This window comes from Onychostoma macrolepis, chromosome 15, assembly GCF_012432095.1.
Source record: "Onychostoma macrolepis isolate SWU-2019 chromosome 15, ASM1243209v1, whole genome shotgun sequence".
Classification (NCBI taxonomy): domain Eukaryota; kingdom Metazoa; phylum Chordata; class Actinopteri; order Cypriniformes; family Cyprinidae; genus Onychostoma; species Onychostoma macrolepis.
The window spans coordinates 11124467-11142250 of NC_081169.1; the positions used below are offsets into that span (position 1 = coordinate 11124467).

At 35.7% G+C, this 17784-nt stretch overlaps 2 protein-coding genes across 2 annotated transcripts in view; both read right to left on the minus strand.

The window, feature by feature from the left end:
* Window positions 1-5990, minus strand: part of numbl (NUMB like endocytic adaptor protein) — a 53092-nt gene extending 47102 nt beyond the window's left edge. The window contains exon 1 of the mRNA XM_058745344.1: window positions 5741-5990. The gene's annotated coding sequence lies outside the window, so the exon portion shown is untranslated. The remainder of the gene's footprint in view (window positions 1-5740) is intronic.
* Window positions 5991-6488: 498 nt separating this feature from the next.
* coq8b (coenzyme Q8B) lies at window positions 6489-17292 on the minus strand. The gene is made up of 15 exons (XM_058745612.1): window positions 17167-17292; window positions 15517-15695; window positions 15103-15432; window positions 14326-14392; window positions 13779-13850; window positions 13545-13664; window positions 13328-13413; window positions 12527-12667; window positions 12333-12414; window positions 12126-12219; window positions 10458-10599; window positions 8649-8756; window positions 8138-8203; window positions 7595-7681; window positions 6489-7450 (listed from the first exon to the last, which is right to left on the minus strand). Coding segments are annotated over exons 1-15 (1866 nt in total). The 5' UTR covers window positions 17168-17292; the 3' UTR covers window positions 6489-7159.
* Between the last annotated feature and the right edge of the window lie 492 nt (window positions 17293-17784).

Sequence of the window (17784 nt, forward strand, 5' to 3'; positions counted from 1 at the left end):
GCATAACATAGTATTTTACTGCTTTTTATTTTGTAATGTAGATGTTCTATTTAATTTTTGGACATTTGGATATTCGCAACTTCACTGTCTGGCTTTGGTAACAAAATTCTTCCCTGAGAAGTTTACATGAACTATGCTTACATAAAATCATACTTTCCATAAACTCCTTCCTGACACTTTACTTAGTGGTTTGTAGGAATGGTATTGGTAACACATGATGAAAGGGTATTAAAATCGGTCGAAAAGAGAACAGGCACAAAAAATACAATTTGACCTCAACATCCGTAATGCGTTATCTGATCTCAAGTGGTCAGACGATCTCCATTTACCACGATGACCACTTAAATCAATTGTGATCAATGGATGGGTCTCTGATTTTGATGCCAGTGTGTCGCTACACATTGATAAAGTTCTCAACATCAAACGCTCAGCATTACTAGAAGCATCCATGCTCCATGGAGCACCATTCGCATTTTTATTTCCATTTATGGGCTGAAATACACAATAAAAATTGAAAATGTCTGTGTAGTTATTTGTTTCCTCCGACTCTTCCTCCTCCATCTCATTTCAGCGGGAACCTCGGTTATAGATGAGAGGATCTACAACATCTGTTCAACAGCTGAAGGCTTCTGACAGATGTTTGGAAAGGGGAGGATTGGAAACGGGGGAATGTCAGGATAGGCAAAGAAGGAAAAGCTTCCACGCCCTCCATCATTTGTCTATGTTAGCATTAGGCATGAGTCACAGCAATTACATTGAAGGGCTGGAACTGCACAAACCCTGGCCACCTTTACCCGAGTCACAGACATGTGATACTTTTAACCTTTCAGATGAGTATTTGTGGAAAGTCCAAAGAGAAATCGAAATGTCTTGGCAAATCGAGGTGCATGCCGACTTTTGCTGTGATCTCGGTTGCTTAAAACGATATTAAAATACTTTTCTATTCCAGCTGAATGCACAGAGAAATACACAGTATAAGAATCTAATGACTAATTTATTTCCACAGTGTAAACACAGTTCCACAAATGCAGCACTTTCAGCATTGCTATGACAAAAGAAACATTGACTCAACCAATTAAGTGAGTTTGGGGAGTGACTATCAGTTTGTCCAAGCAATGAAGGACAGGGAATGTGTTTGACGGAATTTAATCCAGTCTCCTTTAAACCACAAAGAAAATCCTTAACAAGCTAAATTACTAGTTTACCATAGCAATTAACAAGTTAACTCATCGACTGGAGTGGTGTGGATTATTGTGATGTTTTTATCAGCTGTTGGAACTCTCATTAAAGTGATGTAATGCTCTAAATGTGGAGGACATGTAAGGGATAATCAACGGCTAGCTGTGCATTAAACGATTTGAATGCACGACGTGGAGGCGAAGAACCACCCAACGCGCAGCAAATCGTTTAATGCACAGCAAGCCGTTGATTATCCCGTTTATGCCATGGTCATTTCCCAGCATTCACATATTAAAGATGTTAATAATATTTGCGCTGCAATATTTGACCAGAACGATAAAAATGACAGTTATTTTCGTCTGTATTACTATTCAACTGTAACTGTATGTTACTATGGTTACCAGTGTTTATAGGAAGCGCATTAATATAGAACGTGATTAAACTGACCTGGAACTACCTGTGCAGTTAAACAAATTTAATCAACACCTGCCAGCCAATCAGAATCGAGTATTCAGACAGACCATGGCATAATTTCAGCTAATTTTAGAAAGCAGATAAAATTAGAAAATTCAATGTGTGAAGCAGAAAAATTCCTTTATTAGTTTTTGTCTAGTCATATTTATATCACCTAATAGAGTTAAGCAATATCATGAGTGAGGGTTCTGTTTTTTCCCAATATCAGCACGATTAGAAATGTGTTCAATAAACAAGAAGTTAACACTGTAATTCAGTTAAATATATTTTTAACTGAATATTGTTGTTTTTGCCCAAAAAAAAAGGTCCAAACAAAGGCACAACAGAACTGTTGTGTGTTTCTGAGCAACATTCAGTGGTGTTTTGTTACTGAAATGAATCCATGTTTTTTTTTAACCAATTGGGATCAATGATTCAATAAATAATAACGACTTTTGATCAGACATTACAAACACCTATAAAAGTCCATTCAGTCCACAGCTGACATTGCCAGTTAGAATAGCATTGTATCCACTAGATGCAATTTTTAACACTTTGCACAACAGCTAAGCAACCTAAAACTTGAATTGTATACTGATAATCTTCCAAAAAAAAGTGTGACAAACTGACACATTTCTAAAAAGAGTTTATAATGGTTTCTGTGCCCCTGGTGTTTGAGGTACTTCATGGAAATTGTATTTTGGTGCCATTAATGGTGCATAAATCACAACACTGCTCCTTTAAGTGAATGAAACGCCATCAAAAAAATCATCTCTTTTAAATTAGAGCTAAATTTGATTATCTAAGACTTCCGTTCTGGAACACAGCACAGTTAACAGCATGAATCTGTACTGTAGGGTGTGAAATATGCGTTGAATATTTGGTGCTCTGGATAGAATTAAAGGCTAACAGACAGCAACATCTGCAAAAAACAAAAAAACAAGCAGTGTCTTGCTGTTTGAGATGTGGATGCTAAAAAGAACAAAGGGAGCAGACAGGAGACTCTGCTTCAAATATGAAGAGTGCCTCACCACCGCAATCAGTAGGGAATTTCATTTCATTTCGTAATTACGGTGTCCCTGACTTTGAAGTTGAGCCACACAGGGGAGCTCTCTGAGGCACAACCAGAGAGACGCTACTATGTTTATCCATCTTCTGTTTCTCTATCCCTATTGCTCTCGCCATCTCACTCTCACTTTTTCTCTTACGTAAACACAAGACTGCTGCAGATACTTTACGAGAGCTTGTGCTCTGTGTATGAGTACACAGAGCATGGGCTCTTGTAAAGAATTTGCAGCACTTCTGTTTATGACTGAAACAAGCTGCTCTATTCTTACCATGTTCAGCTCCTCCTTCCATCACACAGTTTAATTCCATCTGAGTGAGTTTGCCATCATCATTTACTCATCATGTAGTACACACAGTATAAAGAAGGACAGTTACCCACTTATCTACAAATAAATGGTGATGAAGGCGCCATAGTGTTTAGGGTCAACATGAAACCTATTTTATGTGTATAATGCAATCAGCTTTCCTTACCTTCAACAAGTGAACTTAAAAGATGACATGGAGTCTACAAGTCTGGATCTACAGTACATTTTACACTCCTTAATTCAATAGAAACATTTTGATCCTAGACAGATCCCTTTGCAGAATCCTGACACTTTGCCAAGCATCACTAAATTACCCATTATGAGCACTAGGAAGAGAAAGAGCTGCTTCACTCTGTCACTTGAGATCTCACTGCAATGTGTGGACTGTAAAGTGTGGTCATACATAATGTAAAGTCATGTACTAGTGGATGTGTTATGATATTTTTAATGCAGAGGAAAAAGGTCTGAAAGCAAGTGTCCAAATGTGTGCATGGCGTGTAAAAGCCAACTTTCGAAATTGAGCTAAACTACTCTGATTTTCACAGCTGAATGCCATGCACACTTTAATGTGATTACTTTGAATGACTCAAGGATTTTCCACACAAATATAGAGGAAACTGGAAGAGTAATTTTTTCCAAAGTTCAGGCATTTTTTTCCCTGGCAAATGAAAACCATGGCATTTTAATATATACCATAATACAGAATAATTTCCATATTCGTATATCTACATAACTATATATATATATATAATTTAAAAAAAATTTTTTTTTTTTTTTTTGGTGGAGCCAGTGCAAAAATAACTAAATATCTTAACTGTAGGACAGCGCAAAGTATGCTGAGGTACAGTGTGGACCAAAAGCTGATTATTTCATTTTATACATTATGAAAGCGAGGTAATGAGATAAGCCACAAGCCTAGTCAAATATGAAACATGACAGTAAATAAACCAAATCACAAAGACACAAATACCTCTACACAATTCGCCTATTTCAATTGAAGAATGGCTCAGCAAAAAAACAGAAATGGCTTTTTCAAGCAACCACTTTCTATATGGCGTAGAATTGTAGTCCATTGTTTAGAAGTCACACCCTTATTATTCCAAAGGAAATTACATCCTTCTCCAGTGGCACAGTTTAGCTGGCAGCCGTCTGATTGCCCTTTGCCCCTATGCTATTGTAGTTTCAGCTGCTGTGTCCTCTTGTTCATCCATCTGGATAACAATGGGGCGCACACTTACACCACAGACAAGCAGAACAGACGTTACCCACTCAGGACAGTTAAAAAACCCTATTCAGCTGTTATGGATGTCTAATACCAACAGTCAGTGTGACAGGTGATTAAATAGTGCAGCTCAGAAAAGTTGCTTACAGAGGTGCTTACAGTTTTTCTATGTGAATTACTTTCAAGACTGGACCCTTGGGGGATGAAAAAAGAAAAAAAAGAAAAAGACATAATCTTGAAAAAAAAAAAAAAAATTAACTCTAGAAAGCCCATATGCTTGAATTTGGGTTTATCAGCACAGGTACGTAACCAAACTACTGTAGATGGTAATTTTAAAGGTCAGATCATGAAAAAAAGTTGCAACAACTGAAAACAAGTTTAAATTGCTAGCTTAAATTGTAAGCAAATGCAAATCAACCTGCAGCCTTTCAACCACTTTGATTTTAATTACTGATGAAAAGAATCAAGCTGAACATATAAAATTTAGTAGAAATTACAGAAAATTACTGTAGTAAGTTAAATGGATATAAATAAAAATTGTGTGACGTTATGATGAAAATTCTGATGTCTTATGGTAGTTTAATGTGGGAGAAACACTAGACAAAACTTCAAAGATTTAAAGATACAGTTCATCCAAATATGACAACTTCGCCATCATTCTGTATGTCTCTCTTTTTCTGTGAAGGTCTATTGTGAAAGGTCTCTGTTTTTTCCATATAATAAAAGTCAGTGAGGTGCAGTGTGGTTTTGGACCCCATTGACTTTGTATGGACTTTGTTTCTGTGTTTCACAGAAGACATGTTTTCAAATATTTTTTGACCTAAAGCTAATTCCACAATTCCATTACCATCATAATTTTAACAATCCATTTAAATATAACTGCAACTAAAAAGAAACATCTAAGGGAAACATATCTCACCTATTGCATTTCTAATCACTCTGTGCTCATTATAATGTTGGTGATATTGATACATACAAAGCATCTGTACACTGCAGTCCTGTACTCATACCATATTTCAGTGGGGGCTCTGACAAACTCCTTAGAGTGTAAGGCCTAACCATTATGGATCAATAAGAGTCATCTAATTATTGATGAGAGAGGCTATTTGTAAAGCGTTCTCTAATAAAGACATAATATCACTCTCATAGCATTCCATCATTTTACACTAGATTGTTATTTTTTACATAAGCATCTTTCTTATAGGTGATGCTGTGTTTAGAAACATCTGGACTCAATCGCACTGACATTCTTGTATATCCAGAAAAGCAAGTCTTGATGAACGTCAGTGGTTAATTAATTTTTCGCCCCATCATATTTCCATAACTCTAAGGGAATAACTCCATCATTATTGTTGTTGAACAAATACCTGCATGTTTTGTTATAGATATGGACCTGAAGAAACCAGATATCTATAGACGTGCACTCTCCAACCACTTCAGTTTTATTGTATGATATCCTAAAACTATAAATAATGAATGTTAAATGAGAGCACAGATTGCCATTGGGACTTACCGAATAGAAGGATACTACAATGAGTGTCCGTGCCGCCTTTTGTGTAATCCACAGAAAATATGGGGGAAAAATAACTTCAGATTATTCTACATCAGAATTTCTCGCCAAACTGACGCTCGATTAGATGCACGTGGACGGAAGCGCTTCGGATGGTCGTAAATTTTGAAAACAGCCGTGAGAAATGGACGGATTTTGGATAATCTCTGCGTTTGTTATTCACTGGGCAGCAGTCACTGGCGCATAGACTGCGCTCCTCCCGCGGCTCCACCCGCTAGCCCCGCCCACTCGACGAGCCCATTGGCGCACACGGGAGTTTATGCAAATTTCCTCTTCCCGCTGATGTTCAAGAGTCTGAATGGGATACAATGTATCCAGACGCCAGGCATAGAATACCGTCATCTAGAGGCCAAAACACACTTCTCTGAACGTTTACGTTTCTGTATTACCAAAAAACAAAAAACATTTATTTTTTAAACTGAGCAAGTGCTCATAGTTACTGCCTTTTGGGTTGAGTTCTGTCTTACAACAACAAACAACAATTAATAAAATAATTATTTGTTTAAAAATATAAACTATACATCTTCACTGAGCTCTAAACAAATAAATATACATTAAAACAATTTAATTTAACCATTTCTAATGCATTTATATTCAAATGTTTTTATATATATATATATATATATATATATATATATATATATAAATTAATACATCAACAATTGGAGTTTATACTGTGAGCAGTTTAAAAATAAATAAATACTTTTGCTAAATGAATGAATGGGCAAGCAGAATATCTGGGTGAGACCTCCGATTTAACATTTGACATGACTGTCGTTTTTATGTACTATAGTCAGTATAATATTCATTGTTAAAACAGTTGTCATACTTTTAATGATGAAAAGTGACATATTGCACACACAGACTTACAATGACTTTCCTAACATGAAATAAATAGCAGCATGATGTTGAATCAAATTGTCCCATCTAAAATTCTATTGCTACATTTATGGAATTCTGAAATTCATTTCACTCCACTGCAGGAAATATGTTCATGGTTTAATATTCATTTTAAAAGCTTGGCAATGATCATAACATTGATTTTTGAGCAAATTCTACAAACATACACCTTTACACTCAGAGCTTGTTGTTTGATAAACCAACAAATGAGAGTATTCGGTTGTTGTTGTTGTTTAAGCTTAAAAAAGTATAAACAAATGTAGGACATATAGAATTGTATTCTGGAACATTTGAACTCTCCAGATTTATAAATAAACAACTGTCTGTCAGAAGTTTAACATCTAGCATCAAGTTCTTGAATGATTATCACATATAAAACATACAATAAATTCACTTTTATGAATATCGCCCTTGGTTGTAGTGCACTTTCCCATGGTACTTTATAGTCCAAACTATACAAGTCTAAACTTGGGTGCATCTTTTCTTACTTTGGTAGGCATTGTAAATGTCAAGGAACATATTTCGGCAGGGAATGCTGGCCTTCAGCTTGGAACAGATGAGAAATGAGCCAGCCATTTTGCGGTGCAGAGAGTAAGACTCCTCTGGCGGTGGAGTGAGACGGTGTCGAAGCATGACAGGGACCAGGCTCTGGATGCGCTGTGTGGTACTCTGAGTGCCAAAGTCGAACGGTTCAGCAGAAGCAAATGCTTCGCCGAGGATCATAACTGCCTCTACGTGTGCATCCTCAAAGGCCTGAAGAGAGTAAGACAGTTTAGAAGCTGCAGAGTGGTAAAGAAAGTAATAGCTTTGATCCTATAGGGAAATAACAAGAATATATGAGAAATGGATAGAAATTATGCAAGACAGGAATACTAGAAATCATATAAAGCCATTAACCTTGGCTTCAAAACCGGTGAGGAACTTCAGATCTTTAGATTTCTGCAGAACAGTAGCCCTGTCTCCGACTGAAGCAGCATGAACCACCTTGAATGGCAATTTAGACAAAATAAGGTTACACATTTTAAAGCAAGGTACATAAAAATGGAAGAACAGAATGGAAATATTTTAACCAATATGTTTTACATTATCTTCCATTGCCAGTTCTATTCAAATTCATTAATAATTCACAAATTTATAACTAAAATTATCTGCAATCGTGTGTATCTATGATAATAATAATAATAATAATAATAATAATGATGCCCATTAATAACAAATGTCTTCTTATGAAAAACCCTTTTAATCATTAGGGCTGTAAGATTCCGAAATTTTTGGAATAGAGTCTGATTCCGATTCCTGGTTCTGGAATCGATGGGATTTGATTCCAAGAATCGATTCCTCTGTTGTTTTCGATTCTTGTTTTTTGGAATCGATTCCCAGCCCTATTAATCATTTCTCACTCCAGTCATACCAACAAAAGTTGAGAGTAAAAATCTGTACCTCTATGTAATCATCTGTGAATGACTCTGGGTAGTCTCGGCAGGCTCCAAAATCCAACAGAAATAGCTGTTATAATGAAGAACAAATTATTAAGGTTGACCTCACTGTTTCAGTGGGGAAAAGACATGCCATTAAGAAATTATGAAAGAAATGTGAAAACTATTACTAAAATATTACTATAATTAATTTTTTTTTTTTTTAGCAGTCATTACAGCAGTTTTCAGTGTCACAAGATCCTTCAGAAATCATTCAAATATGCTGATTTGTTGCTCAAGAAGCATTTATTATTATTATTATTATTATTAATGTTGAAAATAGTTTCCTGCTTAATATTTTTGTGGAAACCGTGATACATTTTTCTCAGGATTTCTTGATGAATAGAAAGTTAAAAAGAACAGCATTTGGAAGTGAATGTGTTAATATGAAACTATAGATGATCAATTAAATAGATTTATAGATAAAATGGATAATAGACATGTCCATTATGATCGTATTCTTAGTAGTTGCTCACCTTGTTCTGTTCACTATTATAGAAGAAGTTGGACCAGTTAGGGTCTGTCTGCATGAAGCGGAACTCAAACAACTCTCTCAAACACAACTGCAGGATGTTGAAACAGATCTACAGAATAAAGGCGAGTGAGAATTGTTTTCTCAAATTCATTTTCACGATAAAATAACAAGTTATCCAAATATTTCCAAACCAGAAGAAATATATTTTAGATAGATATATTTATAGCTTGTATAGAAGTACAAATTTACTGTCCTCTAAATATAACTCAACATATAGCCATTATTGTCCAAATAACTGGCAACAAAAATGGAGTACACCCTACGTGAACATGTCAAAACTGTGTCCAAAGTGTCAATATTTTGTAGGGGCACCATTGTTATCTAGCACTGCCTTAATCCTCCTGGGCTTGGAATTCACCAGAGCTGCACAGGTTGTTGCTGGGATCCTCTTCCACTCCTCCATAATGGCATCACAGAGCTGCTGGATGTTAGACACATGGTGCTTCTCCACCTTCCGCTTGAGGATGCCCCACAAGTGTTCAATAGGGTTCAGGTCTGGAGACACACTTGGCCACTCCATCACCTTCAGCTTCATCAGTAAGGCAGTTGTCATCTTGGCGGTGTGTTTGGAGTCGTTATTATGTTGGAAAACTGCTATTCGGCCCAGTTTCTGAAGGGAAGGCATCATGTTCTGCTTCAGAATGTCTCAGTACATGTTGGAATCCATGAATCCCTCAATGAACCTCAGCTCCCCAGCAGCACTCATGCAGAACCAGACCATGATGCTACCACCACCATGCTTGACTGCAGGCAAGACACAGGACTCCTCACCAGAGCGTCACCACACATGCTGGACACCATCTGAGCCAAACAAGTTTATCTTAGACTCATCAGACCACAGGACATGGCTCCAGTAATTCATGCTCTTGGACAGGTTGTCTTCAGCAAACTGTTTGCAGGCTTTTTTGTGAGCCAGCTTCAGAAGAGGCTTCCTTCTGGGATGACGGCCATGCAAACCGACTTGTTGCAGTGTGTGGCGTATGGTCTGAGCACTGACAAGCTGACCTTCCGCTTCAGCAACCTCTAAAGCAATGCTGGCAGCACTCATGCATCTATTTTTTGAAGCTAGCTTCTGCACCTGACGCACAGCACAAGGACTCAACTTCTTTGATCGACCCCTGTGAGGCCTGTTCCGAGTGAAACCTGTCTTGGAAAACCTCTGTATGACCCTGGCCACTGTACTGTAATTCAGTTTCAGGGTGTTACTGATCTTCTTATAGCCTCGGCCATCTTTGTGGAGAGCAACAGTTATAATTCTCAAATCCTCAGAGAGTTCTTTGCCATGAGGTGCCATGTTGAACATCCAGTGGTCAGTATGAGAGAATTGTACTCAAAGCACCAAATTTTAACTGCTCTAAAACAAGATACACAAATTTGTATGGTCCTGTCAAGCAGACAAAAACCATGAACATGATGAATAGGACATGTGGCTTTGCATGGTTAAACGACGTATAGCGCTTATCACTTAGGGTGTACTCACTTTTGTTGCCAGCTATTTTGACAATAATGGCTGTATGTCGAGTTATATTCAGAGGACAGTAAATCTTTACTGCTATACAAGTTGCACATTGAATACTCTAAAATATATCCAAGTTTCATTTCTATAGAACTGTCCATTGAGAAGATACTGTATACTAAAATGATTGCCGAAATGTGAGAGGTGTACTCACTTTTGTGAGATACTGTGTATAGCAAATTAATCAATACATCAAGCAAAAGCTTATAGTAAATGTCTGTTTATCTAACCCACCTCATTTCTAGTCTCCTGATTCAAATCAACACAGGAGTCCAGTGGAACTCCATGAACTAGTTCCATGGTGATCACACGACGACTCGACAGCTCATCAAATACCTCAGGGACCACGAATGCTGGATCACCTTTAAGCAAATTCCTGTGAGAGTTTTAAAAAAAAATTAGTCAACATGTAAAGATTTTTGTAATATTTTTAAACAGAGAAGTGCAGATTTATATATAAAAAATTATTATTTTACTGGAATTTACACTACCATTCAAAAGTTTGGGGTTATATCAATATTTTAAAATTAAATTAATGCTTTTATTCTGAAAGAACATTAAAATTGATCAAAAGTGCTAAAAGACATTTATAATATTACAAACGTTTTCTATTTCAAATATATGATGTTCTTTTGATTGTTCTATTCATCAAAGAATCCTGAAAAAAAAATGTTTATAGCACAACTGTTTTCAACACTAATAATACAAAATATTTGTGACCCTGGACCACAAAACCAGTCTTAAGTGTAAATTTTTCGAAATTGAGATTTATACATCATCTGAAAGCTGAATACTTCATGTATGGTTTGTTAGGATCGGACAATATTTGGCTGAGATGCAACTATTTGAAAATCTGGAATCTGAGGGTGCAAAATAATCAAAATACTGAGAAAATCGCCTTTAAAGTTGTCCAAATGAATTCTTAGAAATGCATATTTATAATCAAAAACGACATTTTGATATATTTACAGTAGTAAATTTACAAAAATATCTTCATGGAATATGATCTTTACTTAATATACTAATGATTTTTGGCATAAAAGAAAAATCTATAATTTTGACCCATACAGTGTATTTTTGGCTATTGCTACTAATATAACCCAGCGACTTAAGACTGGTTTTGTGGTCCAGGGTCACATTTCTTGAGCAGAAAATCAGCATAATACCATGATTTCTGAAGGATCATGTGACATTGAAGAATGGAGTAATGGCTGCTGAAGATTCAGCTTTACCATCACGTTAATAAATACATTTTAAAACATATTAACCAGTTATTTAAACTGCAATAATATTCACTATATTACTGCTTTTACTGTTTTTTCGATCAATTAAAGGGATAGTTTACCCAAAAATGAAAATGTTTATCTGCTTACCCCCAGGGCATCCAAGATGTAGGTGACTTTGTTTCTTCAGTAGAACACAAAGAAAATTTTTAACTCAAACCGTTGCAGTCTATCAGTCATATAAATGTAAGTCAATGGTACTCACGGATTTGAGAGGAAAAAAAAACAAAAACAAAAAAAACACACAGACAAACCCAAATTAAACCCTGAGGCTCGTGACGATACATTGAGGTCTTAAGACATGAAACAATCAGTCTGTGCAAGAAACTGAACAGTCACGTGCCGGCTGTTGTGTGAACGAGCTCAGGTTCAGTTTCTTGCACAGACCAATTGTTTCATGTCTTAAGACCTCAATGTATCGTCACGAGCCGCAGGGTTTAATTTGGTTTTGTCGGTGTATGTGTAAATTTTCATTTCTGGGTGAACTATCCCTTTAAATGACTTGGTGAGAGTCAGAAATTTGTTTCAAATACATTAGCCCATACTTTTGAACATTAGTGTAGTGACAAATGTATGAAATTGCAGTACATTCAAGCACAATCCAAACAACTGAGAATACCTAAATCGCTTTGCACACTCTGCCTCTCTCTTATAGTCACACTCCCATGCCAGCTCCCTCTGAAGAACCTCAAGACTACTGTCAGCAAATAGACCTGGTAAAACAAATCACCAGTTACTGACATCCCACACAATGTGACTCAATATGGATATAAAATGTGTGCTTTTTGAACTAAGTATACGAATAGAAGCATTTGCCAGTGCTCACCATCAGGCAGCACAACACTCATCTTCAGAACAGACATGAGATTGTTGATGTCACTACGAATGCTCTCAGCAACACCAGGGTACTGTATTATATGAGAGACAATTAGCTCAAAAAAAATTAACGAATGATGATTGCTTACACATATAACCTCAGATTACTCTAAAAAAAAGATTATGAAAATTTCAGTCTAATACCTGTATCTTCATAGCAATTTCCCTCCCATCAGGCAAGACTCCATGATGCACTTGACCAATGGAGGCAGCAGCAAAGGGTTTTTCCTCAAATGATGAGAGTTTCTCCTTCCATCCAGACCCTAACTCTTCCTCAAGCACTTTCTACACATGGAGTTTCAACACAGACATCAGTTGCAGAGATATCACAAAGTGAATTTAACAACATCTGATAAATGTCCGTTAGAAAGCACTATCAGGGGGTTTGAAGCACCTCTAACAATTGTTATTACTGTCACGGACACTCAGTAGCTCAATCAATCAGCTGTATAAAGCGCGCTGACTCTCCCTTGTGGCTGGAAGGCAAAAAAGCCCATCTATAAAACACTGCTGTTATTGTTAAATACAACTAACACTACTAAAAAAATAAAGTGTTTGCTCATTTAAATAAAGCTGAAATAAAATAAAATATAAATATTAAATGGAAAAATTTGCCTTGGCAATTAAACTAAAATAAGTTTAAATTTAAGAACTAAAATTAATTCAAATTAAGCTAAATAGAAATATTACAAATATAAATGACAAGCATATATCAAAATGACAAACAAATATATAAATTCAAAATATGAATAAATATTATAATAGTATATAAAAGTACTAAAATAACATTGCTATGAAAAATTCTTTAAGCTGGTGTCTTAACAGCATTTTTTGATGAATATTAAAACTGCTTGTTAGTAAAAAATAACTTTCCAGCAAGATCGGACAGTTTTTAATAGTTATGTGGTTAATGTTTACAAGATCAAAGAAAACACAGTAACTTACATGCATTTGCCAGGCTGGCATGAAGTCTGCACTCTGTCGAACCCTCTCAAATATTTTCTGCAATTGTGGGTTAATGAAGCTATTATCTATTGAGGACATTCAAAAAAAAAAAAAAAAAAAAAAAAAAAACAGAAAGGCTTTTAACTTCAAGCTGGATCTCTTAAAAATGAAATATTTAGCATCATCCTTAAAATGAACAAATGGAGGCACTTGGTACCCTGAATGCTTAGCATCTGTCCAATCTTGAGGGCCGCTCCTCTAACTTTACACAGTGTGTTCACTATTCTCTCTGCATTGGCCTCTGACAGGAGGGGAGAGTCTAAAAGAGCCCCCATATCTGAAAGAGAAAGACACCAGAAATTTAAATAATTTGCTCAATAACTCCAATAACAAATCTTAACAACTTGACAAGGGGCGTCAAGCCACATTTAAGCAAGCTAGCACATATTACCTGAGCGTTTTCCTCCAAAAGACTGCTTCGCCACCTCAGCAATGGCACCAATGCCAAGTCCAACAGCTAATCCTACGAAATAAAGCAGCAGCATTATTATGGTTAGGAGGACAATTAATGCATTATTAAGGTGTGGTCACATAAGCACATTTTTTTAGAAATGTTAAATGTTATATTATATTTCGTGCTGTCAAACGATTAATCGAATCCAAAAAATGTGTGTGTTTGCATAATATATGTGTGTGTTCTGTGTATATTTATTATGTATATATAAATACACACACGTGCATGTATTATTTTTACAAATATTTACATGTCTATATTTATATTCATAATTTATCTTATAACATATTTTTCTGAAATATATATATATGCATGTGTGAGTATTTATATATACATAAATATACACAGCACATACACATATATTATGTAAACAAAATTTTTATTTTTGACACGATTAATCATCTGACAGCACTATATGATATTATATATTACAAGCAATTTGCAGTGCAAATGACAATTAAAATAAAACTGAAAAATCACTGACCTCCAAAATTAGCCAGTCGGCTAATCCGTGTAGCCGGTACCTTCCGTTCTCTGGCTCGCTCACTAAGCTGCAAAGCATCAAAATCATACTGCTTAAAAGACTTTATTTAGATTATTTATTGAAACAAAATGTATTTAATAAACAAGCAGCGCATGCTGAAAAAGAAACCTGCAAATAGATACTTTTACAGACTAAACAATATACTTAGAATTAAAAGACAAATACATTCTAAAAAGCCATCAGAGAAAAAGTATTATTTTAGTCTTATATAGTTTTTAAAATTAATATTTTGAATTAACTTTTATTTTTAGATTTTCAGTTTTCATTTTAACTTTTGTTTCATTTTGAGTAATTCAGTTTAGTAAATGTGCTTTTGCCATTTTTTTTTCCTTTTTTTTCTTATATTTCTATTTAGGTTAAATGTTGTTGTTTTTTATTGTTGTTGTTTTTGTCTAGTTTTTAGTTATTATTTATTTCTAGTTAGTAAATTAGCAATTGCCTCAACGCATTTCTTTTAAACTTATTTCAGTTAATTGTTAAAGCAACATTTCTAATTTTCATTTTTCATCTAATATTATTTTATTTTATTAGTGCAACAATGTTTTCAACACATACATTTTCAACATATTTCAGGTGTTAAAATTTCAGAAACATAAGCCTAATAATGTCCATGTACTTTAAAACGCAATGTTATGAGAGTATCTTCAAATTTTATAATTATTTGATTAATTATACATGACTGACGCATACAAAAAAAATCATCCCAATTGTCCTCACCTTTTGTCGTACAGGCCTTGCAATATTCTGTTTTGCCTCCCTTGCCTTTTTAATGTCTTCAGGGCTTAACCTGGCAACCACAGAGTCATGGACAAACCTAATATGGTGATGAGACATTGATACATGCAAAAATCGAGTGCTTTGACCAGGCCAGCCATTTCCTTTGACCGTGCCAGTAGGTGCCCCAACAGGCATCTCTGATGTTTCCTCCCTTCCATCTTTGCTGGAAATATCTGGTGGCATTTCAGAGCCCACAGCCCACTTTGCTGCTTCATCTGGGTCCATCTCCTCCCACTTCTCAATGTCAGGGAACTCCTCAGTCTTGGGTGTCTGAAAATATTCATTTAACACACATATTTAGCCGTGTAATTTCTCTTCTTGTGTTCATGTGTATCTCTGTAAGTGTTCACTAACCACGCCTGCTCCCATCACAGTGCCCATCACGCCCTCAACCGCCTCCTGTGCAGCTTTGACCCCTGCACCAAAGGTTGAGTTGCAGGCCATCAGTCTGAACTGTTCACCCTGAATGTTGGCAAAGGCAGCGCCCACCTTGCCAGCCCCCCTCAACACCTGGAGTACTTCTGCCAACACCACTGAAAATCACAGGCGCAGATGTTAGTGTCCTGAACCATAATTTAATTACTGAAATTCAAAGCAGGGATCTCAAGCTATGTTAATTTAGTATAATGTAATATACCATTATATTTTTATTAATATTTTAAATTAGCTTTTTATATTTTTTTTCAATTTTCATTTAATTTTAGTTTAATTCTGAGCAATTTTGTCACGTGCTTTGGTCTCTCTCTCTCTATATACACACACACACACACACACTAATAAGAATATTATTTAGGTTTCATTTCAGTTTTAGTTCAGTGTTATTTTTTATTTATTTTCAGTGAGTAATGAAGTGCTTCTGAGTTATCCATTTTTGCAAATAAACTCTTCATATGTTTGATGAAATCTGAGAGCTTTTTTGTTTTCTTTGCACACAAAAAGTATTCTCATAGCGTCATCAAATTATGGTTGAATGGACCATTTTAACAATGTCCTAACTACTCTTCTGTGCCTTGACCGTGGTAGTACCCTTGCTGTCTATGGAGGGTCAGAGAGCTCTTGGATTTCATTAAACATATCTAATTTGTGTTCTGAAGATGAATGAAGGTCTTATGGGTTTGGAATGACATGAGGATGAGTGATTAATGACAGAATTTTCATTTTTGGGTGAACTGTCCCTTTAAACCTATTTCAATCAACATTTCTAATGCCAATTTTATAGCGCAAAGGTGGCACAGAGGCACTTCTGAAGTAGCATTTAGGTGTCTTTACACAGGCTGTTTAATGCTGCTCATATGCCCCCATAAATGCATTTACACAGATACAAACACAACTGTAAGCTTTGATACTATGCACTAAGGTGGGTTATAGAAGGCTTAATTTAGACTGGCTTTTATGCGGTATTAAGTCTTCACAAGGCAGGCACAGAGCAGCCTTAACTCAGCAGTGTAAACAATATTAGATTATTTAATCTAATATTAATATTTTATTTTATTTACGTTTAAAAAAAAAAAATTGTAATTGTTTCAAGGTGTCTTTACCCAGCCGAGTTAAACTGCTCTGTGCCTGCTCAACATTCAGTGTACAGGCACAAAGCTGCATAAAAGCCAGCCTAAATTATGCTTGCACCTGGTATCAAAGTATATAGTGGAAATTGAGTAACAAATTTCAATTATATAATTTCGTTTTGCTTGTCATTGTGATGCAAGTGCATTTGCAATTGAGCAATTAGGCTTGATGTAAAGTTTATGACTTCTAAAGTGCTTTTTTTTATCCCAAGTTCCAATTCACTGGCACGGGCATTAATAATGCTATTGAATATTACAGTATTAAAAAGTATCTAATCATGACATGAACTTTATTGTCAAAATACACAAATTATGATGACATGGCATGAGAACATTTATGCATTATTACCCACATGCACTTCATATTGTACTGTTGTATTCAGCTTGCATTTATAAATGAGCACAGCAGTGTAGTTACTCTAACGGTAATAATACTTACTCGTGTTGAAAGATCAGATTCTTCTCAACGTCTGTGCGAAGTGTCCTTTCCACTCCACACACCTCTGTCTGTTTTGCAACCACTACCGGACACGGAAAGCGTGCGGTGATTGATAACCGACGTAGCCAACCAAATTTGCAAATATCAAAAAGGGGTTGGTTTTAAGAGCTGCGTTTGCTGTCAACCAATCACAAACGAAAAGCAAACCTGTTCACGCACTTTGTCTGGGCCAATAGGATTTCACATGGGGCGTACCCAAAATGGCTCAGTAGCCAATGAACAGATAGGAAATAACGCCGTATATAACGCCGTATACACTGGCCAGTGTGAGAAGTGCAGTTAACCCGTTTAATCCCAAATTTTTTCCCAGACATGAAAATATCCAAATGATGTGTCATAAGTATCCCTTTGGAATAATTATTTTTTTAAATTTTGTTTGGAAAAGTGTGTGAAAAATTGTGTTTTATGGTCGGCCACAATTGTGACCGGTGGGATAAGGTGAGTACTGAATTAACATATTTCTGCAGTCATAAAAATTGTTATATATCTTAGTCCAACTATTTTAAACAGTTTGATCACATTGTAGGGTTACTATTATGCATAACAAACTTTATACAA

What these genes read in the sequence shown, in the direction of transcription:
- coq8b (XM_058745612.1), bottom strand. An exon ending in AAATTGCTATGAAGATACAG is followed by an intron (nt 12,415 to 12,526) that starts GTATTAGACTGA and finishes CATATAATACAG; the next exon opens with TACCCTGGTGTTGCTGAGAG. An exon ending in GAGTGTTGTGCTGCCTGATG is followed by an intron (nt 12,220 to 12,332) that starts GTGAGCACTGGC and finishes TTGTTTTACCAG; the next exon opens with GTCTATTTGCTGACAGTAGT.